The sequence below is a fragment of the Canis lupus genome, chromosome 1 (assembly GCF_048164855.1).
Source record: "Canis lupus baileyi chromosome 1, mCanLup2.hap1, whole genome shotgun sequence".
In the NCBI taxonomy this organism is placed as follows: Eukaryota; Metazoa; Chordata; class Mammalia; order Carnivora; family Canidae; genus Canis; species Canis lupus.
In genome coordinates this window covers 14,316,968-14,343,923 of record NC_132838.1, presented here as the reverse complement: position 1 = coordinate 14,343,923, position 26,956 = coordinate 14,316,968, and the positions used below count along the sequence as shown (strand labels likewise).

General features: G+C 41.0%; 1 protein-coding gene and 1 long non-coding RNA gene across 5 annotated transcripts in view; one reads left to right on the top strand and one right to left on the bottom strand.

Moving 5' to 3' along the window:
- Window positions 1-26,956, top strand: part of SERPINB5 (serpin family B member 5) — a 77,480-nt gene that overhangs the window by 26,849 nt on the left and 23,675 nt on the right. Inside the window, exons 1-2 of one of the 4 annotated variants that reach the window (XM_072821260.1) lie at window positions 19,668-19,840; window positions 20,001-20,134. Coding sequence is in view for 1 of the 4 variants with exons in the window: in XM_072821240.1 (XP_072677341.1) it covers window positions 10,026-10,054 (29 nt within the window). In the remaining 3 variants the exon portion in view is untranslated. Of the gene's footprint in view, window positions 1-9,969; window positions 10,055-19,667; window positions 19,841-20,000; window positions 20,135-25,852; window positions 25,991-26,956 lie in introns of those variants that run through there. The other 3 variants (XM_072821240.1, XM_072821272.1, XM_072821250.1) reach the window with 3 other exon arrangements.
- Window positions 15,087-18,933, bottom strand: LOC140630677 (uncharacterized). Its single transcript, XR_012028418.1, has 2 exons — window positions 18,432-18,933; window positions 15,087-15,477 (listed from the first exon to the last, which is right to left on the bottom strand). It is a non-coding gene; the product is annotated as an uncharacterized lncRNA (long non-coding RNA).

Genomic DNA, 26,956 nt, shown 5'->3' with positions numbered 1-26,956 from the left:
TGCCTTCTTGCTGTGTCCTCATATGATGGAGAGAGAAAAATCAATCTTTGTCTCTTCCTCCCCTTATAAGGTCACTGATTCCTTATGAGGGACCCATCTATTGGAACTTCTATAACCTTAATTTCCTTCCATCTCCAAATACTATCATAGTCAGGGTTAGGGCGTCCACATATGAATTTTGGGGGGATCACAAGTATTTAGTCTATAACATCATTCCCCTGGCCCTGTCAAATTCATGCTCTTCTTGCATGCAAAATGCATTCATTCCCTGAATAGCTCCAGGAATCTTAACTCATTCTAGCATCAGCTCTAAAGTGTAAAGCCCAAAGTTTCATCTCAACATCATCTAAATCAGATACAGGTGAGACTTGAGGCATGACTCATCCTGAGGCAAAATTCCTCTCCAGCGGTGTATCAGTGAAACAAGACAAGTGATATATAATGATGGGAGAGGCATAGGATAGATTTTCCCATTCCAAAACAGAGAAATTGGAAAGAAGAAAGGGTGATGGGTCTCAGGCAAGTGCAAAACCTAGCAAGGGGAATTCCATCAGGCTTTAAATCTTATAACAACAGAGACTTCCTTCTCACAGTTCTAAAGGCTAGAAGTCCAAAATGAAGATACCTGCAAACTCAATGTCTGATGAGAGGGCCCACTTTCTGGTTCATAGATGGCTGTCTTTCCACTGTGTCCTCATGTGGTGGAGGGGGCTAGGGAGCTCTGTGGGGTCTCTTTTTATAAAAATACTAATCTCATAAGAACACCGAACCCCACACTCATGCCCGAAGCACGTCCCAAAGGCTGCACCTCCTAATACCATCACGTTGGGCATTAGGTTTCAACATATGAATTTGTGTATGAGGGGACATAATATTCAGCCCATAGCAACTGGCTAACTCAAGTGCTTCTCTGTATGACAAACAATTCTAATATAAATATATATGTATATATACATGTAAGTATATATGTATATAATATATATATATTTATATATAGTTTTTCTTCATCATTCTAGACTTTTCTTTCACACTTGGATGTTTTCTCATACTATGAATTGCTATATATTTTGGCTATAGGTAAGATTATCCAAAAGTACCACACACCTCAGGTGAAAAAAAAAAGCTTACACATATCGGATTTTAGGTGTTAACAAACATGTTCTGGATCTTAAGAGACACTGAGGATCTTTGAGTAATCATGGTGACTCCCTACTCCTTTCCTTACACAATGATCACAGTTCCATTGATTTATTTTTGTTTGTTTGTTTGTTTTTTTTTAGTTCCATTGATTTATGACAACCCTAGCTCTTTAACCGTTAACATTCTAACTACAGCATTATAAAAGAGGAGACCTAGATTTTATTTCCTTTATGTACCCAAGGTATAATCATTTGTATTTGTCTCAGAGAATTCTGAGAAAACTCATTTTTATATGGATAAAAGATTCCTGTAGGTTTTGTGTTCTGGTTTTAGATTAATTTTTATAACACATCTAGGTGTTATTTTGATCAAAGTTATAATTACTATTTGCCATGTTTTATCTAGAATATCTTCTTGAAAGGGGAAGTATTGGTTTCTGCTCTTGTCAGTAGTGCTGTGGAGTCTTAATTATAAAAGCTATGTATGTTAATTAAAATACATTTGGAAATATAAGAAAATGAAATGAAACACAGAAACATTCTATGAGGTGTGAGTACTTTTGATCTTGCCCAAATCACATTGCTTTGGTTACTCTCCATCCATTCCAGAACTTCATCTTGATACTTCTGTGGGGTAAGGAGAACAGAAATGGGGAACAGGAGCTTGATTTCCTCAGAGCTAGACTTTGGATGGAAATGACTGGCCCCTGAGTATGCCACACCCTACTATTGTTTGTTGGAGGAAACGGTTCTTCAGACCGTGACCTGTGGATCACCCTGGTTTCTTCTTGTCTAGGTGGGACCCCCTAATTCTTTGCCCTGGAGTTCTGCTTATTTGAATATTCTACCTCAGGTTCAAAATATTTGATTTGATGTTCCGAATTCTTTTGCGTTACTGTATAAAGTGAACTAAAGTCACAAGTTAAGTTCTAGCATTAAAATTCCACTTATTCTAAGGTTGCTCAAATTGATTTTTTAAAACTTTTCAGACTTAATGGAAAAATTACAATGATAATTCAAGGTATACCCTTATATTCTTTACCTAAATTCTCCAAGTGTTATTATTTTACCGGATTGCCTTATTGTTCCCTCTCTGCCTCACTTGAGAATCACTTGAGAATAGTTACAGATGTGTAGCCCTATTACCTCTCAGTATTTCAACATGTGTTTCCTCAAAACCAAGACATTTTCTTCCATATCATAGTACAAGTGTCATAGTCAGGGAGTAATCATTGACATAATACTGTTATGGTTTTTTCCCTCAAATTTTTACTTAAATTCTAGTTAGTTAACATATAGTTTAATATTGGTTTCAGGAGTAGAATTCAGTGATTCATCACTTATATATAACACCCAGTGCTCATCATAAATGTCCTCCTTAATACCTACCACCCATTTAGTCCATTCCCTATCCACCTCCTATCAACGCTTAGTTTCTCTATTGTCTTTTATGATTTGTTTCCCTCTCTTTTTTTGTTCCCTTCCCATATGTTCATCTGTTTTGTTTCTTTTATTTATTTATTTATTTATTTATTTATTTATTTATTTATTTTAATTTATTTATGATAGTCGCACAGAGAGAGAGAGAGAGGCAGAGACACAGGCAGAGGGAGAAGCAGGCTCCACGCACCGGGAGCCCGACGTGGGACTCGATCCCGGGTCTCCAGGATCGTGCCCTGGGCCAAGGGGCAGGTGCCAAACCGCTGCGCCACCCAGGGATCCTGTTTTGTTTCTTAAATCCCACATATTAGTGAAATTATATGATTTTTGTCTTTCTCTGATTGATTTTCACCTAGTATAATACACTTTAGTTCCGTCCACATTGTTGCGAGTGGCAAGACTTCATTCTTTTTTTATGGCTGAGTAATATTCCTTTGTGTGTGTATATGTGTGTGTGTGTGCGTGCGCCTGTGTGTGCAGCACATCTTCTTTATCCACATGGTATTATTATCTAATGCACAGGTCTCATCCACATCTTTCCAGTTGTCTTGATGTTTCAATAATGTCAGCAGGGAGTCTGCTTGTCCCTCTTCCTTTCCCCTCCCCCCACTCGTGTGCCCACTCTCTCTCAAATAAATAAAATCTTAAAAAAAAAGAAATACACCATGTCCAACTGTGTCTCCTTTTGTGATGATATCAACCATTGATGATCATGGCCTACTTGTACTAGTTCACTCACAGTTATATGGTGGTGCTCTGATCCTATCATTTCTTTATTCACTAGCTGGAATACAACTATAAAGTGAAAATTCTTTATCAATTGCTTAGTTATGAGATTTTCACAGAAAAGACAAAATATATGTTAGGTTCTTTCCCTTTTTTTGCATCTGTTCTCAAAACAGTAAATTGATTAAGACAGTATGTTCTTTAAGACAGTGGAAGAATGTAACTATGGATGGCGTTTGCTCATTAGCCAAGAATTAACCATACAAACTCTTTATGACAGTCTCATCTTTCATTTTCCTGAATAACGTGCTAATGCAAATGGAAAATTCAGCATCTTTTGCCAGACAACGAGCATCAAGTGTCATGTGGCCCTTTTCATCTTCAAAGCATTTCAGGAATAATTATTTCTCTCATCTCCCTAACAGGCAGGTGTTATTAACCTCATTTTAAAGATAAGAAAAGGGAGACTTGAAGAAGATACAAGAGCAACCTGCCTCAAGCTAACAGGGCATCATGAAAGATGAGAATATAATTTGTGTATGGCTTAATGTAGAATTTCATGCTGGGAAGAAAGATTCAGAAAGAGCCAGAGAAAAAGAGAGTAGAGACCACTGAGTCAGTTCTGACACCGTGGACTATGGAGGGTGCAGAAATTTGAGGACCTGCTGTGCCATGGGTATTATGAGGGAAGCATTTGACATTGTAATGTCTGAGGCATGGCAGCTGGCAAGCAAATGTTTGTCAGATGACCAAAAACAAATATCTTGCCACATGTGGCCACTATGAATATTCTTTTAGTGTGACAGGGACTGGAAACTCTCCACTAGATTCAGACCCCTCAACTATTGTACATCTGGCATTTGGAAGATGCTATTTTTCTCTAATTTAGTCTATACTGGTTTAGTGTACTGATTAATTCTTGAGTAAAGGCAAGATAATATTTGTGTTAAGTTTTGAACATAGTTCCTGCTGATAGATAACATTTAATTGTGAGCCTTGATCAAACAAGAGATGATATAATTCTTGGGAATCAGTCTTCTCAACACCAGGGTTGGCATTCAGATCTTTCTTTCTTTCTTTCTTTCTTTCTTTCTTTCTTTCTTTCTTTCTTTCTTTCTTTTTCTTTCTTTCTTCCTTCTTTCTTTCTTTCTTTCTTTCTTTCTCTTTCTTTCTTTCTTTTTCTTTTTTTAAAGATTTTATTTATTTATTCATGAGAGACACACACACACAGAGGCAGAGACACAGGTAGAGGGAGAAGCAAGATCTCTGCCAGGAGCCTGACGCAGAACTTGATCCCAGGACCCCAGGATCACAACCTGAGCCAAAGGCAGATGCTCAACCACTGAGCCACCCAGGTGCCCCAGCATTCAGATTTTTCATCATAGAGATGATGAAGTTAAAAATAATACCAATACCTTGGAGCTGGAACATACAGAATTTGTGTTCTCCACCCAGGCTAATTGCTCCACCAGCCTGTAATTGCTTAGACTTGGACAAGGTTGCCTCATCAGCACAAACATTGCTGCCAGTGGTATGAGAGCGATGTGAAAATCAAGGCAACAGAAGGAGTTTTTCAAAAAGAAGAAACCCAGAAGCCTCCTTCTGACATTAGTTTTGTCTTATAGTCACCTAACCACCTCTCTTAAACTAAAATCCAGCTGGTGAGCTTAATGATGACCTGAAAGCTTATCTCCTCCTTGAAAAGAACTACAAATACATTCCAGGCACTCCAGACTTTTAGTTCAGGAATCAGATGCTACATGTAAGACTTCCCAGGTGAGAAATCTCAGTTTAATTTGCACTTCCTGTTTCTTGTCTCTTTTTAATTCTCAATTCATGTGCCAATAAACCTATTTATTGACTTATTTTTTTCTTTTTCTTTCTTCTTTTTTTAAGGAACTGCATTCCTTCTTAGCTTTTCTCCTAACATAAACTAAAGCTAGCTTTGATGTTATGGCTGCTCAGCTGTTTAAAGGCATCCTTGTAATCTTTTGGATGGGTAAAGAGGAGGGAGGAGGGATCCTGCCCATCTAACACGGCCTCCTCCTACTCCAAATCTACTCAGAGCCTTGCTTCACTTTCCTTAGGCTCCTCCTTCTCTGGCTAATGATACCTTCCTGTGAAGTCATGTATGTTAACGCTAGTTCGCTCATTGAATCCAGGAATACTAGAAGCTTGAAGAAAGTAGGTTGAAAACTAATATGAAGGACACATTGTTTACACAGGGAGAGTGAATACATCATCCTTGTAATACTAACAAGTGGTGGAGCTGAGAATATAATTCAATTTAGGGGTGATCAGCAATCATGGCTCTATCATAGAGGGAGGTGTAGGAGACTCCCATAAGGGAGGGCAGCCATGACTCCCGCCAATGAATGGCCCTTTGCTCCGGGGGTGGGAGGGAACTTGATTCTAAGTGAGTCAGGGTGGTGGTTTGCCTTTGCAGTGAGTCTTTGGGCTTGAAAAGAAAACTGATAATAGATGTCAGGGGATTCATCTTTGATTCATTTATTTTCTTCCGTTCTTGAGCTATAATTAGGATTCTACACTTATTTGCTACCTTTTGTGTGTGTGTGTGTGTGTGTGTGTGTGTGTGTGTGTGTTTAAGAAGTGGAGGCAATGTGGCATTTGTATAGGCTTGGCCTTTGGAGTCTGAGTTCTAGGTGTGAGCTTAACTCCATCTCTCCCTAGTAATTACTTAAATTTCTAAGGTCACTTTTCTCATTTATAAAATTGGAATCACGATATGTAACTGACTTGAAAGAGATACACAAAATTCCTTTGGGGGAAATGCTGGGTGTAAATAAAAACTCATAAGTTGCAAAGTACTAATATGAAATTTAACATGAAATATTAAAAATTCATAAGTTGTAAAGTACTAATATGAAATTTAACATGAAATATTAAATACATACTCCCTTATTCAAAGTCTTAATCCTCCTCTCTTACTATTAGTAAATTTCACTTTTATTTTTGTTTTTCATATTTTTCTTTTGCTGTTGCTCTTTGCTATTTATAAGAAACCCAGACCTAAATGTAGAAAGGGAAGACCTTGTAAAATTTGGGTGTGTGTGTTTGTGTGTATGTGTGTGTGTGTGTGTGAGTGCGTATGTCTGTGCATGCGTGTGGTACAACCAGTGATTTGTGGTTCCTCTAAAATTTTTCTTGACTTAATTTTTTTTCCATTTAAAAAATAATCTACACTTTTTTCTCTATATTTGCTATCTAGGTAACACTAACTTTTCTGAGATTTGTAACCTCATGACAGGTTTTAGTGAGTAAAAATCACGATAGTTAACATTTATTGGACCTTTATTGGTGGCAGGCAATATTCAAGGCACTTGATAACATGTTCTCTCATTTAGTCCCCATTAGATGAAGAGTTGCTCATATCACCTCATATTACAGATGAGGAGACTGGGGTGAAGTGAGTTTAGCGATTGTCCAAGGCCATGGAGTCAGTAAATGGCAGAGCTGGGAATCAGCCAGTCTCATGCCAGAATCAGCACTAACCATTGGATGGCCTGTGTCAGTGAGGAACCTGACAGAAGTCTGTGATTTTGAAGGGATGATCTGTGAACAACCAGTCCTGAACCACTGAAAGGAATTCAGATTCCAGGGCCTAGACATATTGAATCACAGTGTCTGGAGATTTGGATCTGGAAATCTGTACTTTGTACTTCCTCTCCTGTCCCCCTCCTCTCGTCCCCCTACTACTCCTCTCCCCCACCCCCATCAAAATTCTGATGCACAACGGTGTCAAAGAACCAGTAATGTAAGCATTTTGATCTAATAGAAAAAGAAAACTTTGATCTATTTACTATAATTTTTAATTTTTTAGGTTTCAAAATACTAAAATAGCAACTCTCTTTCTTGGAATTGGACATCAGTTGCTTTCATGACAGTCATTGTCTGCACTCAACATTGCTACAGATAGCTTATTGCTTTCCTACTATAGATTTCTGCTCATGAATAGTTTTTACAAATTTATGGTATGTTTATGTAACGTTAGTGTGCAAAGCACTATGTGAGTTCTAGGAAGGGGAATAGGAATGTAGAGATAAATAAAATGTGGTCCTGCTGTCATGTGGTTTGGGGTCTACTGAGAAGCCACGCTCAAATGCACATGATATGTGGGTGTGAATGAAGGGATACACATACAGAATGAGGCTCAGAGAAGAAAGGTCAGGTTCAAGTATCACATTGGGAGGATTTGGAGCTCCAGCAAGCAAATCTCAGGGTCCTCCAGGACTGGGGGAAATGATGACACTGGATAGAAAGTTTCACCTTTAAATCTCATCTCAGGAGGTAGAGCCCTGAACTAGAGTTCTCATGTGAGGAGCCTGGCATGGTGCCTTAGATACATAGTGTGGGTTGATTCATATATTTCTCCTCCTTCCCCCAAATTCCTTGGAACTCTCCTTGAAAATTTCCTCCTTTAGCAAGTGAAGCCAGTTGACTTCATGTTTCTAAGAGACAAATTCTTACATTCACTGTCTCATTTAGTTGGTCCTGTTATCACAGAACTAATGATCATGAGAGGAAGGAGTGCTTCATGTATTTTACACAACATATTCCGTAGTCCACGTGAAATGGATACATTAAAATTCAGATTAAACCAAGAGGATGGTGCTTCATACAAGAGTGCAGTGTATTTGTTGAGGGTACCACTTGGATTTAAGCCGGAATCTGGTTCTACCATTTACTATAACATTGTAACCTGGGGGAAGTTATTTTGTAGCCCTGTCCCTCCTTTTTTTTTTTTTATTTATAAAATGGAATAAAAATAGAACTTATATAAAATAGGTTATTAACAGGCAGGTAGTGAAATTCTTACATCACTTTTAAAAATGTGTGTATGAGAGAGTGTGGGGTTAAGTTTCACCATTTGGAAACGAGGGATTTGGACTTGGTGATGGCCAAGTTTCCTTTAGAACTGCTTGTGGAGTTCTCCTTGACATGCTTTAGTTGCATCATGTAGCCAGATACAGAGCAAGGCCTGCAACTGAGTCAGCATGGCCGCTGATCCTGCGGGGGAGGAGGTGGGAAGAGGGAGAAAGAGGGCCAGGCCTGTTCTCACTTGTGCTCTCCTCCTGGGGTGGGGATCCTCTTGGAGGTGCTCCAGGGTGTTGGGCTCCTGTCCTCCTTGGCCTGGCTCATCTAGGGAGGGGTTGGGCCTGGTTGCTAGACTCAGATGTGACACCAGTTTCTGCGGGGCTGCTGAGCGGTCCTGGACCTCTTTAAAGGATTCTCTGGAATTTCTGCTTCTTAAAAACACCATTTTGTGTTTGAGTTGTGTAGCCTTTATTGTACAGCATGGGTAATCATTGACTACAACTAGAGATTTATTATGCAAAGGCCCAGTTGTGGCGGACAGCTTTTTTGAAAAGTAACTTGTGAAGAAACATAACTGTCAATAATAAGAAATAATATATGATTCTAGGAAATTGGGCAGATACAGGGAAGCATCGAAAGAAACTAAAAATCACTTTCAATTTCATCAGCTGGAAAGAATTACTGTTAAATTATTTGATGTATTGTCTTTAAGTCTTCTGAATATACACACACGTCATTTGTCAACCTTAAGTGCATTAAAGCAAGAACCAAAGTCTCTAAATACGAATATATATATATATATATATATATATATATATATATATATATGGTATATATGGTGATCCTGGGGTCCTGGGATTGAGTCCTGCAGTGGGCTCTGTTTATTTATTCATGAGAGACACACAGAAAGAGGCAGAGACATAGGCAGAGGGAGAAGCAGGCTCCTTGACAGAGAGCCCAGTGTGGGACTGGATTGCAGGACCCTGGGATCGTGCCCTGAGCTGAAGGCAGACACTCAACCACTGAGCCATCCCGGTGTCCCAATAAATAATAGCTTAAAAAAAAAGTGGACATTCAGCTGGTTGCTAGTTTTTCTGTTATAAATAATATTACTGTAGATATTTCTGTACATTAATCATTTACTTTGTCAATTTTTAAAAAGATTTTGTTTATTTATCCATGAGAGACAGAGAGAGAGGCAGAGACATAGGCAGAGGGAGAAGCAGGCTCTCTGTGAGGAGCCTGATGGGGAACTCGATCCCAGGACCCTGAAATCACACCCTGAGCCCAAGGCCGACGCTCAACCGCTGAGCCACCCAGGGGTCCCTTTATTGGTCAATGTTAAGAAAGATTTCTAAAAGCTGTATTATTGGGTCAAAGGGGATGAATATTAAAAAAGTAATATATTGCCAAATTATTTCCCAGAAGAGCTGACTAATTCACATTTCGATCAGCTGTATTGAAGTTCTTATTTCTAGTGGATGTTTTGGAAAGATTGTATTTTGATTCTTATATTTGTTCCTTTTGTCTTGTAAGAATTACATATAAAAGAAAAATTATAAGATACAAATATTTGAAAAACTGAATGAGAAGTCACTGGATCACATAACTTGATTACCTAATGAATTTAAATCCAGTCATTAATGAACTAATATATTTAATTTTCATGTCATTTTTATGTCACATTCAAAGCATTCCATACTATTCATTTCCCAGAGTTGTTGAGCTTTTTTTGGTTAGTTAAGGGCAAGTTTCACTCTGTGACCTTTACATCTACAGGGAGTGTTAGAACCAAGAGTCCAACCCCTCTCTCCTTTTTACATTGCAGGAAGCTGAGGCCCAGGGAAGCTAAGTCTCTTGCTGATAATTAATACCTACTGAGCCATGGAGTGTGGCTCAGAATTGACTCTGAGGTGAGTTGAATCCTCTTTCCCACACTGTCACATTCTTTTGCTTTATATTCATCAACTGAATATAAGTGATTTGATATTGAATTTTCTGCTTGGATATACCTTGACATTCAGTATGAAGAATTGCATCACTTATGCTATTTGGCTGTGGTTTAATTCTGGAGTCTTGCTTTACCCTTTTTTTTTTTCAGTGTAGGTTTTTTTCCCCCTGTAACTTTGCATCTGAGTAGAAATTTCATGTGTGTCATTTTCCATTACGGGTTATCATTTAATATAAAATTTATTCTAGACAGAATTTTAGCCTTCTCTAGATGTTGATAAGTCAAAAAGCATGAAAGACGTGTTAGGCTGTTGAATTCTTAAAATGGACATAGTTTAGGTAAACGATTATCAATCTGGGTTTTTTTTTATAAAGATTTTATTTATTCATGAAAAACACACACACACACAGAGGCAGAGACACAGGCAGAGGGAAAGCAGGCTCCATGCAGGGAGCCTGACGTGGGACTCGATCCCCGGTCTCCAGGATCACGCCACCGCCGAAGGTGGCGCTAAACCGCTGAGCCACCGGGGCTGGCCCAAATCTGGGGTTTTGAACACATTTTTGTTTCTATCTCAATCAGAAACTCTAAGGTAAAGTTGCCTTAACTTTCTAATTTCAGTTTTTCCACGTATGAAAAGAAGGTGACTGTCTTCAGGGACTAGGTGGGGCCTTATTGTGTGATTTATGTGAATAGTTGGAAATGTGCATGGTTCTCATTATTCCTCTGTTGTACAGGAGAACTTGCAGATGAGTCAGTGGGAATCATACCTATCAGCAGTGAAAAAAAAAACAAACACTTGATTTGTAGGTATCTGAGGAGAGAATTCAAGAATTTTTGACTGAGGCAAGATGGCGGAGGAGTAGGGTCCCCAAGTCACCTGTCCCCACAAACTTACCTAGATAACTTTCAGATCATCCTGAAAATGTATGAATTCAGCCTGAGATTTAAAGAGAGACAGCTGGAATGCTACAGAGAGAAGAGTGCGCTTCTAACAAGTACAACTTGTTTTTAGCCACTCTCTGCACTGAGCAAAATTACTAGAAAGAAGAACTCACCACAAAAGAAAGAATCAGAAACAGTACTCTCTGCCACAGAGTTACAGAATTTGGATGTCGGAAAGCCAATTCAAGAGCACAATTATAAAGCTACTGGTGGCTCTGGAAAAAAGCATAAAGGATTCAAGAGACTTCATGACTCCTGAAGAGACTCCTTCTAGAATTTAGGTCTAATCAGGCTGAAATTAAAAATCAATTAAATGAGATGCAATGCAAACTGGAGGTCCTAATGATGAGGGTTAATGAGGTAGAAGAAAGAGTGAGTGACATAGAAGACAAGTTGATGGCAAGGAAGGAAGCTGAGGAAAAAAAGAGAAAAACAAAAACTTTCCTTAAGGAAAGATTAAGGGAAATAAATGACAGCCTCAGAAGGAAAAAAAATCTATGTTCAATTGGGGTTACAGAAGACACTGAAAGGGATAGAGGACCAGAAAGCATATTTGAACAAATCATAGCTGAGAACTTCCCTAATTTGGGGAGGGAAACAGGCATTCAGATCCAGGAGATAGATCCCCCGCCCCCAAAATAAATAAAAACCGTTCAACACCCCCAACAGATAATAGTGCAACTTGCAAATTCCAAAGATAAAGAGAAGATCCTTAAAGCAGCAAGAGACAAGAGATCCCTAATGTATATGGGGAGAAGTATTAGATTAACAGCGGAACCCTCCCACAGAGACCTGGCAGGCCAGAAAGGGCTGGCAGGATATATTCAGGGTCCTAAATGAGAAGAACATGCAGCCAAGAATACTCTATCCAGCAAGGCTCTCATTCAGAATGGAAGGACCTTCCAAGACAGGCAGGAACTGAAAGAATATGTGACCTCCAAACCAGCTCTGCAAGAAATTTTAAGGGGGACTCTTAAAATTCTCCTTTAAGAAGAAGTCCAGTGGAACAATCCACAAAAACAAGGACTGAATAGATATCATGATGACACTAAACTCATATCTTTCAATAGTAACTCTGAACGTGAACGGGGTTAATGACCCCTTCAAAAGGCGGAGGGTGTCAGACTGGATAAAAAAGCAGGACCTATCTATTTGCTGTCTACAAGAGACTCATTTTATTATTTATTTTTTTTATTTTTTATATTTTTTAAATTTTATTTATTTATGATAGTCACAGAGAGAGAGAGAGAGAGAGAGAGGCAGAGACACAGGCAGAGGGAGAAGCGGGCTCCATGCACCGGGAGCCCGATGTGGGATTCGATCCTGGGTCTCCAGGATCGCGCCCTAGGCCAAAGGCAGGCGCCAAACCGCTGCGCCACCTAGGGATCCCAAGAGACTCATTTTAGACAGGACACCTACAGCCTGAAAATAAAAGTTTGGAGAACCATTTACCATTCAAATGGTCCTCAGAGGAAGCAGGGGTAGCCATCCTTATATCAGATAAACTAAAATTTACCCCGAAGACTGCAGTGAGAGATGAAGAGGGACACTATCTCATACTTAAAGGATCTACCCAACAAGAAGACTTAACAATCCTCAATATATATGCCCCGAATGTGGGAGCTGCCAAATATATCAATCAAGTAATAACCAAAGTTAAGACATACTTAGATAATAATGCACTTATACTTGGTGACTTCAATCTAGTGCTTTCTATACTCAATAGGTCTTCTAAACACAACATCTCCAAAGAAATGAGAGCTTTAAATGATACACTGGACCAGATGGATTTCACAGATATCTACAGAACTTTACATCCAAACTCAACTGAATACACATTCTTCTCAAGCGCACATGGAACTTTCTCCAGAATAGACCACATACTGGGTCACAAATCAGGTCTGAACCGATACCAAAAGATTGGGATCGTCCCCTACGTATTCTCAGACCATAATGCCTTGAAATTAGAACTAAATCACAACAAGAAGTTTGGAAGGACCTCAAACACGTGGAGGTTAAGGACCATCCTGCTAAAAGATGAAAGGGTCAACCAGGAAATTAAGGAAGAATTTAAAAGATTCATGGAAACTAATGAGAATTAAGATACAACCATTCAAAATCTTTGGGATGCAGCAAAAGCAGTCCTGAAGGGGAAATACATTGCAATACAAGCATCCATTCAAAAACTGGAAAGAACTCAAATACAAAAGCTAACCTTACACCTAAAGGAGCTAGAGAAAAAACAGCAAATAGATCCTACACCCACCAGAAGAAGAGAGTTAATAAAGATTCGAGCAGAACTCAATGAAATCGAGACCAGAAGAATTGTGGAACAGATCAACAGAACCAGGAGTTGGTTCTTTGAAAGAATTAATAAGATAGATAAACCATTAGCCAGTCTTATTAAAAAGAAGAGAGAGAAGACTCAAATTAATAAAATCATGAATGAGAAAGGAGAGATCACTACCAACACCAAGGAAATACAAACGATTTTAAAAACATATTATGAACAGCTATGTGCCAATAAATTAGGCAATCTAGAAGAAATGGACACATTCCTGGAAAGCCACAAACTACCAAAACTGGAACAGGAAGAAATAGAAAACCTGAACAGGCCAATAACCAGGGAGGAAATTGAAGCAGTCGTCAAAAACCTCCCAAGACACAAGAGTCCAGGGCCAGATGGCTTCCCAGGGGAATTCTATCAAACGTTTAAAGAAGAAATCATACCTATTCTACTAAAGCTGTTTGGAAAGATAGAAAGAGATGGAGTACTTCCAAATTCGTTCTATGAGGCCAGCATCACCTTAATTCCAAAACCAGACAAAGACCCCACCAAAAAGGAGAATTACAGACCAATATCTCTGATGAACATGGATGCAAAAATTCTCAACAAGATACTAGCCAATAGCATCCAACAGTACATTAAGAAAATTATTCACCATGACCAACTAGGATTTATTCCCAGGACACAAGGCTGGTTCAGCACTCATAAAACAATCAATGTGATTCATCACATCAGCAGGAGACAAACCAAGAACCATATGATCCTCTCATTAGATGCAGAGAAAGCATTTGACAAAATACAGCATCCATTCCTGATCAAAACTCTTCAGAGTGTAGCGATAGAGGGAACATTCCTCAACATCTTAAAAGCCATCCACAAAAAGCCCACAGCAAATATAATTCTCAATGGGGAAGCACTGGGAGCCTTTCCCCTAAGATCAGGAACAAGACAGGGATGTCCACTCTCACCACTGCTATTCAACATAGTACTGGAAGTCCTAGCCTCAGCAATCAGACAACAAAAAGACATTAAAGGCATTCGAATTGGCAAAGAAGTAGTCAAACTCTCCCTCTTCGCCGATGACATGATACTCTACATAGAAAACCCGAAAGCCTCCACCCCAAGATTGCTAGAACTCATACAGCAATTTGGTAGCGTGGCAGGATACAAAATCAATGCCCAGAAGTCAGCAGCATTTCTATATACTAACAATGAGACTGAAGAAAGAGAAATTAAGGAGTCAATCCCATTTACAATTGCACCCAAAAGCATAAGATACCTAGGAATAAACCTAACCAAAGAGGTAATGGACACTACGTACTTTTTAAAGATTGTATATATTTAATCACAAGAGACACAGAGAGAGACAGGTAGAGACATGGGTAGAGGGATCCCTGGGTGGCTCAGCGGTTTAGCGCCTGCCTTTGGCCCAGGGCGCGATCCTGGAGTCCTGGGATCGAGTCCCACGTCGGGCTCCCGGCATGGAGCCTGCTTCTCCCTCCTCCTGTGTCTCTGCCTCTCTCTCTCTCTCTGTCTATCATAAATAAATAAATAAATCTTTAAAAAAAAAAAAGTGACACGGGCAGGGGGAGAAGCGGGCTCCATGCAGGGAGCCCGACGTGGGGCTTGATCCCGGGTCCCCAGGATCACGCCGTGGGCCAAAGGCAGGTGCTAAACCGCTGGGCCACCCAGGGTTCCCAAAGATGAAGGATCTGAACCAGTGCATGCGGGCAGAAAAATGTGAGACTCCACAAAGGAAAGGTCCGACTGACGCTTGAAAGTCATCTTTATTTATCCAAGCAGTACACAGGCTGGGTTTCAGGAACGAGGCTGAGGTGGGCGCTGAACACTCCGTGTGGCGATCATCTTCTCCCAAGCTCCACAGTTGAGCATCATGGAGCGCGATATCGCTGTGCACCCTGACATGGTTCAGCCTGCGGTCATCACGTTCCGGGCTGACCCAGAGAGGAGATCGTGGGCATCAGAAGGAAGCCGCCGGGGAGGGAGGGCGACCTGGGTTCAAAGTCCGCGGGGCCTGGGCCAGCACCCCCCAGGGGCTCAGCACACGTTGGTCGGATGGAAGAATGGATGTTGTGGACGTGGTTACACGGAGAAGCAACAGGAAGCGCTCTGACACGTCCATCCTAGAGAAGCTGTAAGATTAACTTACACAATTAACTGAATGGATACGTTTTCCTCAAATTTACCAGGAGGGCAGAAGTTGGAGGTATTTGAGTGTGGCTTCCCAAGTGTCCCCACATTGGGAGTGGCTGGTCTGGTGTCCGGGGTCGGGGGCGGGGAGCTCTGCTATTGGAGTGGGGACAGAGGGCCCTAAGTTACATTGGGGCTGATGGAGCTCTCTCAGGCTCAGCTCCCCTTGTGGAGGTGGGGCGTCCCCGCTGGATCCTTTGGTCTCCCAGTCTGTTCTCCCCGGGGTGATGCCCCACAGGTGAAGAGAAGCTCCAGCAAATGAGGAGTTTTTTTACTAAGCTCTTCCTTCCTTCCTTCCTTCCTTCCTTCCTTCCTTCCTTCCTTCCTTCCTTCCTTCTTCCTTCCTTCCTTCCCTCTCCCTCCTTCCTTCTTTCTGTCCCTTCTTCCTTCCTCCCTTCCTTTCTCTTGTTAGCAACTTTTCTGTAACACTAACATTTCTTCAAAACAAAAAGAAAAATGAAATCCTTACAACATGAAAAAAAGAAAAAAAAAACTCAAGTATTTTTGAGTCCTAGCTATAAGCCAGATACTGTCCTAGTCATTGTCATGAATGAGGCAGCCAAATGCCCTGCTGATTTATATACTTTTCATAGATACTGTAGACATTGAACAAATAGAACAAATGGAACTATTAAATACAAATTGAGGAGTGCCTGAGTGGCTCAGTCACTTAAACACCTGCCTTCAGTTCAGGTCATGATCCCAGGGCCCTAGAATCAAGCCCCAGGTTGGGCTCCCTGCTCAGCGGGGAGTCTGCTTCTCCCTTTCCCTCTGCCTGAAGCTCCCCGTGCTGTGCTCTCTCTCCGAGTGCCAAATAAATAACTTTAAATAAATAAGTAAATAAATACAAATTGAAAGAAATTTAAGGAATAGAAACTTAATATGTATGATGCCTAATGAAATAGCCCATAAACTATTTTGCCAGTAGGATACAAGATGAGATTTACAAATTAAATACTGCACATCCAGCAGTCCCTCTGCTCCCTCCCACCGCCAAGTCTGCAAACACAGTACAAAGAGTTGCTTTACATCCCTCACTCATCTTTCCTTAATGTTAACATCTTCCATTACCTTACCAGAGATATCAAGAATAAGAAATTGACCTTGGCACAGTCTTACTAATTAAACTACAAACCTTATTTGAATTTTACCCATTTTTTCCCACTAATCTCCTCTTTCTGTTCTAGGGCTGTACTCAGGGTTTCGCAATTTTTTCTTAGTCTCCTCCATTCTGTAAATGTTCCTTGGATTTTCCTGCTGTTTCATGACCTTGGCAGTTTTTGTTGATCCATCATTTTACAGAATGTCCATTAGTTTGGATCTGTCCAATGTATTCTAGTTGGAGTCAGATAATGTATTTTTGGTAAGAAAATCAGAAGAATTGATGTTGTATCCTTGTCTGTGCACCACGTCTGGGTGTTCAGGATGTTGATATGTTTTATTGCTGGTTACGTTTACCTTGGTCACTTGGAGAATGTGATGGTTACTAGGTTTCTCCATTGTAGTTACTTCTTTATACCTTTGTAGTTAATAAATAACTTTGGGGAGAGTTTTTGGAGACAATGTAAATCTTCTATATCCTCAAACTTTGCTCACCAACTTTAGCATCTCCTTCTGCTCTACATTACTCTATTACCCATTTGGCCCAATCACTATACTCTTGGCCTTATTTTTCATTCTTAAGACTCCATAGCACTTACAATGGAGAGTGGTTAAGAGACAGTGGAATGTGAATATACTGTACATCCGCTACCTATTAACTGGTTCAGATAAAGATTTAACTGGTTCAGATAAAAAATTTTCACTGATGTATAATTAAATTACCCAACTGGACTCTCTGGACCTCACTTTGGATATTTTTAAAGTGAGAAACTGTGCTCTGAAAAAAATTGGGAGCAAATTTTAACAGTAATAATGGAATAGGATCTCCCCTCTTAAATCCATTGAAGATGTAGACATTACATTTACAAAAATTTACTCAGTGGTATAAACATTAGAAATTATAGGTAATCATAAAGAAAAAATTCATTAATTCTTCCCTTAACTCTAATCTTTGTTAAGATTATGCCAATATCCTTCAGGATTTTCCTATGTATATATACACACATATATATATACACATGTATTTAAATTTCTATTTTAAAATGGATCGTATTACACATGTCATGTTAAACTTGATTTGTGTACTTAATATACATTGAATAATTCTGAAGAACAGTCCAGTATTCACTTACAGGATATAGCAGGATTTGTATGAATAATTCCTTATTGTATATTTTCAGTTGGCTTACTTTATAAGTTTTAAGTGTATCAGATGATAATTGGAGATAATATTTGAGGGTTATATGTCCCCTTGATGTCTAATATCCACTTTCTAGGCTTTCTGTGTACACTGCCTTCATGAAGAAAGAGTATGCTATCGAACAGTGCTGAGGTTCCTCAATGGATTTTCTATACAATAGCCTTGAAAGTCAAGCTTTTGTTTGCATATACTTGAATTTGAGAGACTGGACTCTTTGGATCTCCAAGATTTGGCACTAAAAATATAGGGTGCAAAGCATGAGAGAAACAGAATACGCAGTTAATTTGACACATGTGTGTACACATTTCTGCTGAGTACGTATACAGGGCTGAAACAGCTTGTGCATAGACTTAATCAGTTTTATTTTGATTTTTTTATATAAATTCTTTTTATTGGTGTTCAATTTGCCAACATATAGAACGACACCCAGTGCTCATCCCATCAAGCGCCCCCCTCAGTGCTCATCACCCAGTCACCCCCACCTCCCCTTTCACCCCCCCCCCCCAGTTCTTTCCCAGAGTTATCAGTCTCTCATGTTCTGTCTCCCTTTCTGATATTTCCCACTCATTTTTCTCCTTCCCACTTTGACCACACCTGCTTCCCATGCATCCTCTCGGTGCCCAGCCCCTGAGTGCAGCACAGCCCTTTGATCAATCTTTGCCAAGTGAGGGGCAAAACTACATGTTCTCCCAAGGCCTAGGGACTCCTATGGCATTTCTTCTGTCTGCTATTTCCTGGGATCACTCTCCAACCTCCCACCCGGGGCCATGTCCCTGGCTGGTGAGCCTGCTGAGGGGCCCAAAGGGAGGGGCACACATATGTCATAATGGGCATTGAGGCAGGGGATGATGCGAGGGCTGGTGTGTGACATAAATAATGGGGTAAGTCTGACCTTTGTTCAGTTACTCATTTGGTCAAGATGAGTAACTAGCCAAACGCCGTTTGGAGAAATGACAAAAAAGCTGCCTCGGATTTCTTCTTCTCGACCCCAGGCTCCACCTACGCACTCTATTCCTTCCTCCTCTAGACCCCGGGCTCCACCTACCCACTCAATTCCTTCCTCCTCCCGACCCCAGGCTCCACCTACCCAGTCTATTCCTTCTTCCTCCCGACCCCGGGCTCCACCTACCCACTCTATTCCTTCCTCCTCCCGACCCCAGGCTCCACCTACCCACTCTATTCCTTCCTCCTCCGACCCCAGGCTCCACCTACCCACTCTATTACTTCTTCCTCTCGACCCCAGGCTCCACCTACCCACTCCGTTACTTCTTCCTCTCCACCCCAGGCTCCACATACCCACTCTATTCCTTCTTCCTCTCGACCCCAGGCTCCACGTACCCACTCCATTCCTTCCTCCTCCCGACCCCAGGCTCCACCTACCCACTCCATTCCTTCCTCCTTCAGACCCCAGGCTCCACCTACCCACTCTATTACTTCTTCCTCTGGACCCCAGGCTCCACCTACCCACTCCATTCCTTCCTCCTCTCAATCCCGGGCTGCTCCTATCTACTGTATTCCTGCCTCCTGTCATTGTTCAAAGCTGTTTCCTCTTTTGTGTAACTCTTTTCGTCCACAGAACACTCCCCAGCTTCGGCCACCTCTCTCAACTCAGAAACCTATCTCTTTCCCTCCTGTTCATAGTGCTGTCCCTCCCTGCCGCCCTAACCTACAGGTTTCCCCACCCAAATCTGGTTCTATTCCTTCCAAAACGTCCAACCCCCGCTCTTTTTTTCTCGCTCCTGTTCCCCGTTATTCCAATTCCTCCTTTGCTCCTACTCCCCCTTCCAGCCATTCATAGACTTGAAAGTCTTATCCTCCCCAACATTCCAGCCAACTCCAACCAGACCTCCGTGATTCACAAATCCTATCCTGGAGAGATGATTTCCCTGTGAGTGGGACGGTTCTGCTATCATCCAGAATTGCCAGAACAATCGATCCCCAGGAGCTTGACTTGGTGAATGTTGGGAACTCAAGACAATGCCAATCAACATTTAGCTTGGAGGGTAAGCCTTGTCATGATGGCGTTTTCACCCACAACATGGTTACCGTACTATTCTCTGTATGTTACCTTCCTCCTTGTAAATCGCCTTCATAGGCCAGAGATAACTTTAGCAAGATCATCTTTACCAGAAAACCAGTTTCTTTCCTCTCTTTCCTAATTAGCCGGCCTGAATGAATTCTACCTTTATAACTGGTTTCTCCATGGAATTTGGTCTGTGGCCACAGAGCAAACAGCAAGACGAGGACACAAGGTAGAGAAGAGTGAGTGGAAATCATGTCATCTGATCTCTACACGGGTGAGTCCTATTGATCTGCCCTGGATGAAAGTGAATGCAAGAACGGGTGACCTCTAAGAACTCACACACAGAGCACAAGACCCCTATTATAGACATAGAAGGATTCAAGGTTCTTTGGTCTGGTTCCTCCAAGACTCTATTGTTCTGCACCCTGGGATTTGTGGAAATGGACTAGGGACTTTCTGCCTTTGAGTAATGCCTCCTGAAAAAAGGAAGCCCCCCCCCCCCATTATGTTGTCATTGAAGCTCTGACCCTTGAACCTCTGAATCCCTGAAAATGGCAGGCACCAAAGCCTAGAAGGAAAGTATACATCCATATCCTTTCCAGATGATAGCATCAAATAAACAGATGAGATATATATATATATTAAATATATATTTATTTATATATATATTAAAATCCTCTTCATAAACCAATATATAGATTCAGTGGAATCTCAATCAAAATTCTAACATAATTTTAAGAAACGTGAGAAGCTGGTGATACTTTTCGAGCAACACTCACTGAAATAGAGACCAGAAGAACTGTGGATACAAGCCAAGATGAGATTTACAAATTAAATACTGTACATCCAGCAGTCCCTCTGCTCCCTCCCACCGCCAAGTCTGCCACCTAGTGATAGGAAGGGAACTGCAGCAACACATCTAGGGTCCTTAAGCAAGTGTCAGTTGGCTCAGTCTACAGAGGGGCTATGGCAGAAGCAGAGTTAGAACCCAGGCCTCTAAATTGCCAATGTAACCCTTCCCCCCAACTTTCACAAATGTACCAAGTAGCATTATAACAGTGGCACAGAGGACAAGACATAGACTCTGAAGTCAATCGGCTTGGCCTCGATTCATGGCTCTGTCACCAACCATGGGACCTTTAGGCAAGTTCCTGACATTCTCTAAGTCTCAGTCCAAGTGACCAAGTGTCATCACATATAGTTGTGGGGATCAAATTGGTAAAATATATAAAAAGGTGCCTGGCATATAGTATCTCAATAAATATTAATTCTCATCATTGTTGTCATTATGGTCTCCCACAAGCACACATTATGTTTTATATGCATCTCATGTTATTGTGTCACCCACCAGAATGAGCCCAAGGCACACTAATATTGTACCTTAGTGTAAGAGAGGTACCTTAGTTAAAAGCTGAATAAAATTTAGCTGTAATTGGAAAATCTGGTTACATTAAATAACACTATGAAACTTTGTTTTAGAGATCCCAAGGGAAATACATCGCAATACAAGCATCCATTCAAAAACTGGAAAGAACTCAAATACAAAAGCTAACCATGCACCTAAAGGAACTGGAAAAAGAACAGCAAATAAAACCTACAGCCAGAAGAAGAAAGTTAATGAAGATTTAAGCAACACTCACTGAAATAGAGACCAGAAGAACCGTGGAACAGATCAACAAAACCAGGAGTTGGTTCTTTGAAAGAATTAATAAGATAGATAAACCATTAGCCAGCCTTATTAAAAACAAAAGAGAAAAGACTCTAATAAAATCTAATAAAATCACAAATGAAAAAGGAGAGATCACAACCAATACCAAGGAAATACAAACGATTTTAAAAACATATTATGCACAGCTATACGCCAATAAATTAGGCAATCTAGAAGAAATGAACGCATGTCTGGAAAACTACAAACTACCAAAACTGGAACAGGAAGAAATAGAAAACCTGAATAGGCCAATAACCAGGGAGGAAATTGAAGCAGTCATCAAAAACCTCCCAAGACACAAAAGTCCAGGACCAGATGGCTTCCCAGGAGAATTCTATCAAACGTTTAAGGAAGAAGCAATACCTACTCTACTAAAACTGTTCTGAAAGATAGATGGAATACTTCTAAACTTGTTCTATGAGGCCAGCATCACCTTAATTCCAAAACCAGACAAAGACCCCACCAAAAAGGAGAATTATAGGACAGTATCTCTGATGAACATGGATGCAAAAATTTTCAACAAGATACTAGTCAAGAGTATCCAACAGTACATTAAGAAAATTATTCACCACAACCAAGTGGGATTTATCCTTGGGATGCAAGGCTGGTTCAACACTGTAAAGCAATCAATGTGATAGATCATATCAACAAGAGAAAAAACAAGAACCATATGATCTATCTCCATAGATGCAGAGAAAGCATTTGACAAAATACTGCATCCATTCCTGATCAAAACTCTTCAGAGTGTAGGGATAAAGGGAAAATCTCTCAGCATCTTAAAAGCCACCTATGAAAAGCCCACAGCATATATCATTCTCAATGGGGAAACACTGGGAGCCTTTCCCCTAAGATCAGGAACAAGACAGGGATGTCCACTCTCACCACTGCTATTCAACATAGTACTAGAAGTCCTAGCCTCAGCAATCAGGCAACCAAAAGAAATAAAAGGCATTCAAATTGGCAAAGAAGTCAAATCTCCCTCCTCACAGATGACATGATACTCTACGTAGAAAACCCAAAAGACTCCACCCCAAGATTGTTAGAACTCATACAGCAATTTGGCAGTGTGGCAGGATACAGAATCAATGCCCAGAAATCAGAGGTATTTCTATACACTAACAATGAGACTGAAGAAAGAGAAATTAAGGAGTCAACCCCATTTACAATTGCACCCAAAAGCATAAGATACCTAGGAATAAACCTAACCAAAGAGATAAAGGATCTATACCCTAAAAACTGCAGAACACTTCTGAAATAAATTGAGGAAGACACAAAGAGATGGAAAAATATTCCATGCTCATGGGTTGGAAGAATTAATATTGTGAAAATGTCTATGCTATCCAGGGCAATTTACATGTTCAGTGCAATCCCTATCAAAATACCATGGGCTTTCTTCAGAGAGTTGGAACAAATAATCTTTAAGATTTGTGTGGAATCAGAAAAGACCCCAGCCAGGGGAATATTAAAAAAGAAAACCAGAGCCGGGAGCATCAAAATGAGATACCACCTCACACCAGTGAGAATGGTGAAAATTAACAAGGCAAGAAACAACAAATGTTGGAGAGGATGTGGAGAAAGGGGAACCCTCTTGCACTGTTGGTGGGAATGTGAACTGGTACAGCCACTCTGGAAAACTGTGTGGAGGTTCCTCAAAGAGTTAAAAATAGAACTGCCCTACGACCTAGCAATTGCACTACTGAGGATTTACCCCAAAGATATAGATGCAGTGAAATGGCAGGACAGCTGCACCCCAATGTTTATAGCAGCAATGTCCACAATAGCCAAACTGTGGAAGGAGCCTTGGTACCCATCAAAAGATGAATGGATAAAGAAGATGTGGTCTATGTACACAATGGAATATTCCTCAGCCATTAGAAACGACAAATACCCACCATTTGCTTTGATGTGGATGGAACTGGAGGGTGTTATGCTGGGTGAAGTAAGTCCATCTGAGAAGGACAATCATTATATGGTCTCATTCATTTGGGGAATATAAAAAATAGTGAAAGGGAATAAAGGGGAAAGGAGAGAAAATGAGAGGGAAATATCAGAAACAGTGACAGAACATGAGAGACACCTAACTCTGGGAAACGAACAAGGGGTGGTGGGCGGGGGGACGGGCACCGAGGGAGGCACTTGAAAGGATGAGCACTGGGTGATAATGCTATATGTTGGCAAATTGAACTCCAATTAAAAAAAAAAGAATTTTTGGCTGAAATTTATCTTCTTGGAAGAGAAGACAGAGAGAGAGACAGAGAGAGAAAGAGAGACTGAGAGAAAGAAAGAAAGAAAGAGGGAGAGAGAGAGAGACAATTCTAAGCAGGCTATAACAAAGCTCCTTTGAATGGTTCCTGGGAGTGGCCGGGTGTGTCAAGCCATCCCTTGGCCAAAATGCTGAGTAATCAAGTTGTAATGTTTGCACTGTTTCAGCGTATAGGTAACAAAAAGCACCAACAAAACTGTCTCCTAGGTTATTAAATATTTGGGCTGATGATTGTTTTTTGTTGAATTAAAGAAAATTATGTCTGATAAAACTGTTTGATGACTGAATGGATAATTCATTCTTTAAGCTATATTTCTCTCTCTCAAAAAAAAATCTACTCTTTAATGCATAGTCCATCACATGGCTTTGTGGCAAATGAAAGAGAAGGAAATTGGAACTTATTTGGGTAATTATAGAACAAATGGTACTTCCTACAAACAGCCATATCACTTTCCACTAAATATTTGTAATGAAATATTTATTTCCAGCAGTCAGAATTTGGTTCGGGCTTCCTTGGCATTGCTGAATTCCTGTTGCTGGAAGCATTTCTGTCCAGGTTTGACAGGCACTGAGCAGGAGTGTTGCAGAGGGGATTCAAACATCAAAAGGGAGAACGGACAAAGCCCTCTGATATAAGCACAAGTCTCTTAAAGTCTTTGGGTCAAAGTGGCAAGCATGCAGCTGCTATTCAATAAACTATTGCGGTGAATTAGATGTGAATATTCCGCACCAGCCTTTTGGCCATTGTGATTATTCCGAGCCTGTGCCTGCCTGAGGAATAGGCAAAGGGGTGAAATGATAATCATTAGGGAGCACTCACATGTGTCGGATGCTTCCTATGTATTGTATCTTCATGTATATGTGTATTTCATTTTACAAATGAGGACACTGAGGCCGAGTGATAAGGTGCTTTATCTAGGATAGTACAAGCAAGAAGAGGCATTGAGTTTCCCAATGTCTGACTCTGCCTCTCAACCCACATTTCCCCACGACACCTGGAGAGTGTAATTTTTGAGTGGCATCCTGCCCACCTCACCCTCTTATAGTTTTCTTACTTCCATTTGCTCCACTTTCAGAGTTCAACTCACTTGGTTTATGACTTGATCCTGGTTAATAATAACCAGGGAAGCTATCAATCAATCTTAGTTTGGCTAAATGGGGTGCTCTCATTCATCTAGACAAGCATTTATTGACCGTATACTGTCTATTAAGTCTGCACCACGTGTTGGTGTTACAAGAATGAATGAGGCGTGGTCTTTAAGATTCTCATAGTTGGATAGGAAAGACTATGCAATAGACAGATGATCATGAGAGAATGTAGTATATGAACAATAGGGAATCTTAGGAAGCAGAGCAGAGAAGCCATTGGCTCAGTTGCGGGTACTTTGCCAAGAAATTTTGGTAGGAAGGGTGTAGGTCCCACCGAATGAAGGAGCCACAGGGAGGGAGGTAATCTGGAATCTGCACAGAGCAAGGCTCCACAAACAGCAGAGCTGTGTCATCTTAATCACCGGGAACTTCATCAAGCACTCTGTCCTGTCAATTCGGTAGTACATATTTTGCTAAGCATAATTTATTTCATTTATATTCCCTCTTCTTTTGTGATTGCCATTCTGTTTAGTAGGTAGTACCTCTTTGGCATTCTAGCAGTATGAGCGATTCCAGTTTACGTGGAAAGGTGGAGGTTAGGGAGCTTTCTGGGGCACCACCCTATTTGAGAAGTATGAATCATTAGGACCATCGCGTATTCCTTCTATTTCATATCATATTTCATCTTCTGGTCCCACGTGGCCTACCAGGGTTGCCCTTATGTGTGTATGTATGTATGTATTTAGCCCAAGGCAGGATCCACCGACAGCCCTTCTTGCCTGAGCATGTTGGAGGCCTTTGGAAGCTGTGCAGGCAACAGCAACTTCAGCCTGAATCATTTTTTTCAGTCATGGACCAGCTGCCAAGAGGCATGAGTAAGAGCTGGGAGAGCAGAAGTGGGAGGGCGGCGAGAGGGCAGGCTGGGAGTGGTCACAGAGGGAGTGGTGCCGGTTCAGGTGAGTGAGTCCTGCCTCTGCCCCACAGAGGGTTGCTCCTACATCAAGGTCCTTTCACAGCCCTCACTTTCTTTTTCCCTTGCTGTGCGTTTTCCAGGATAACTGTGACTCCAGGTAAGCAAAGTGTGGTAGCAAGGCTGGTGATTCTCTTTTCTGGGAAAATTCTTAGAACAAAATAATGATTTGAGCTGATTCCAGGTGGTGAAGGAAGTTGACGTAATGGTTATTATCAGGGATAGGCTGTGGGCTGTAGTGCTGCTGCCTGCCATCCCCACATGGGCAGCACTTTGAGCTCTTGGTTCTTTGGGAACCAGGAATGCCATGTAGGCAGTGAAATCACTTAGCCAGATGAGCTATGAATATGAAGAAATAACATGGCTAGGAAGTTTGGGTGGTGGGGGCGGGGGCGGCTGTGCAACAGTGATTTCTGGAGGGCAAAGTCTTTCCGAGGACCTTTTCAGCACTGTGTGGGGATTCAGAATGAATTTTGTAACACTAGTTTCAGAAAGGGCGTGGCACTGAAAACCTGGAGAGACTCTGAAGGCATTTGGGGGTCCGGCCCTCCTTCCTGGTTGGGTCAGAGTTTGATTTTGGAACGGTTCTTCTTTTTGGCATTTTTAAGTACCCAGTCAGTGTGCGCTTCCTAGCAACTATGTTCTTCCAAGTGAGGAGTATCCTCCCTTCCTATTTCTGGGTTTCAGGACACTTGAAACAAGTTGCATATTTCAAATGTGTGTTCTTGGGCAACTTTCGAATAGGTTGGTTCATAATTTCTTCCTGATAGACACTATGGTTTTTATGGCTTCATTGACGTGTATCATACTAAAGATCAATTTAACAGGCTGGGTTGTTCTGCTGGCTTGTAATCAGATTAGGCACAGATTCACAGAGCTGAGGGTTTAGCAACACTCTGGCTCAGCCCTTTACTTTGTGGATGAGGAGGGGGCGGTTCACAGAGGTGAAGTGGTGTCCACAGTGACTTAGCTTATAAGTGGGGAGATGAAGTAGAATCCAGGCCTTCAAACTCACAGCTTGTGGACTTTTCCATGACCCCACAGGTACTCTTAATAACTTCTTCAC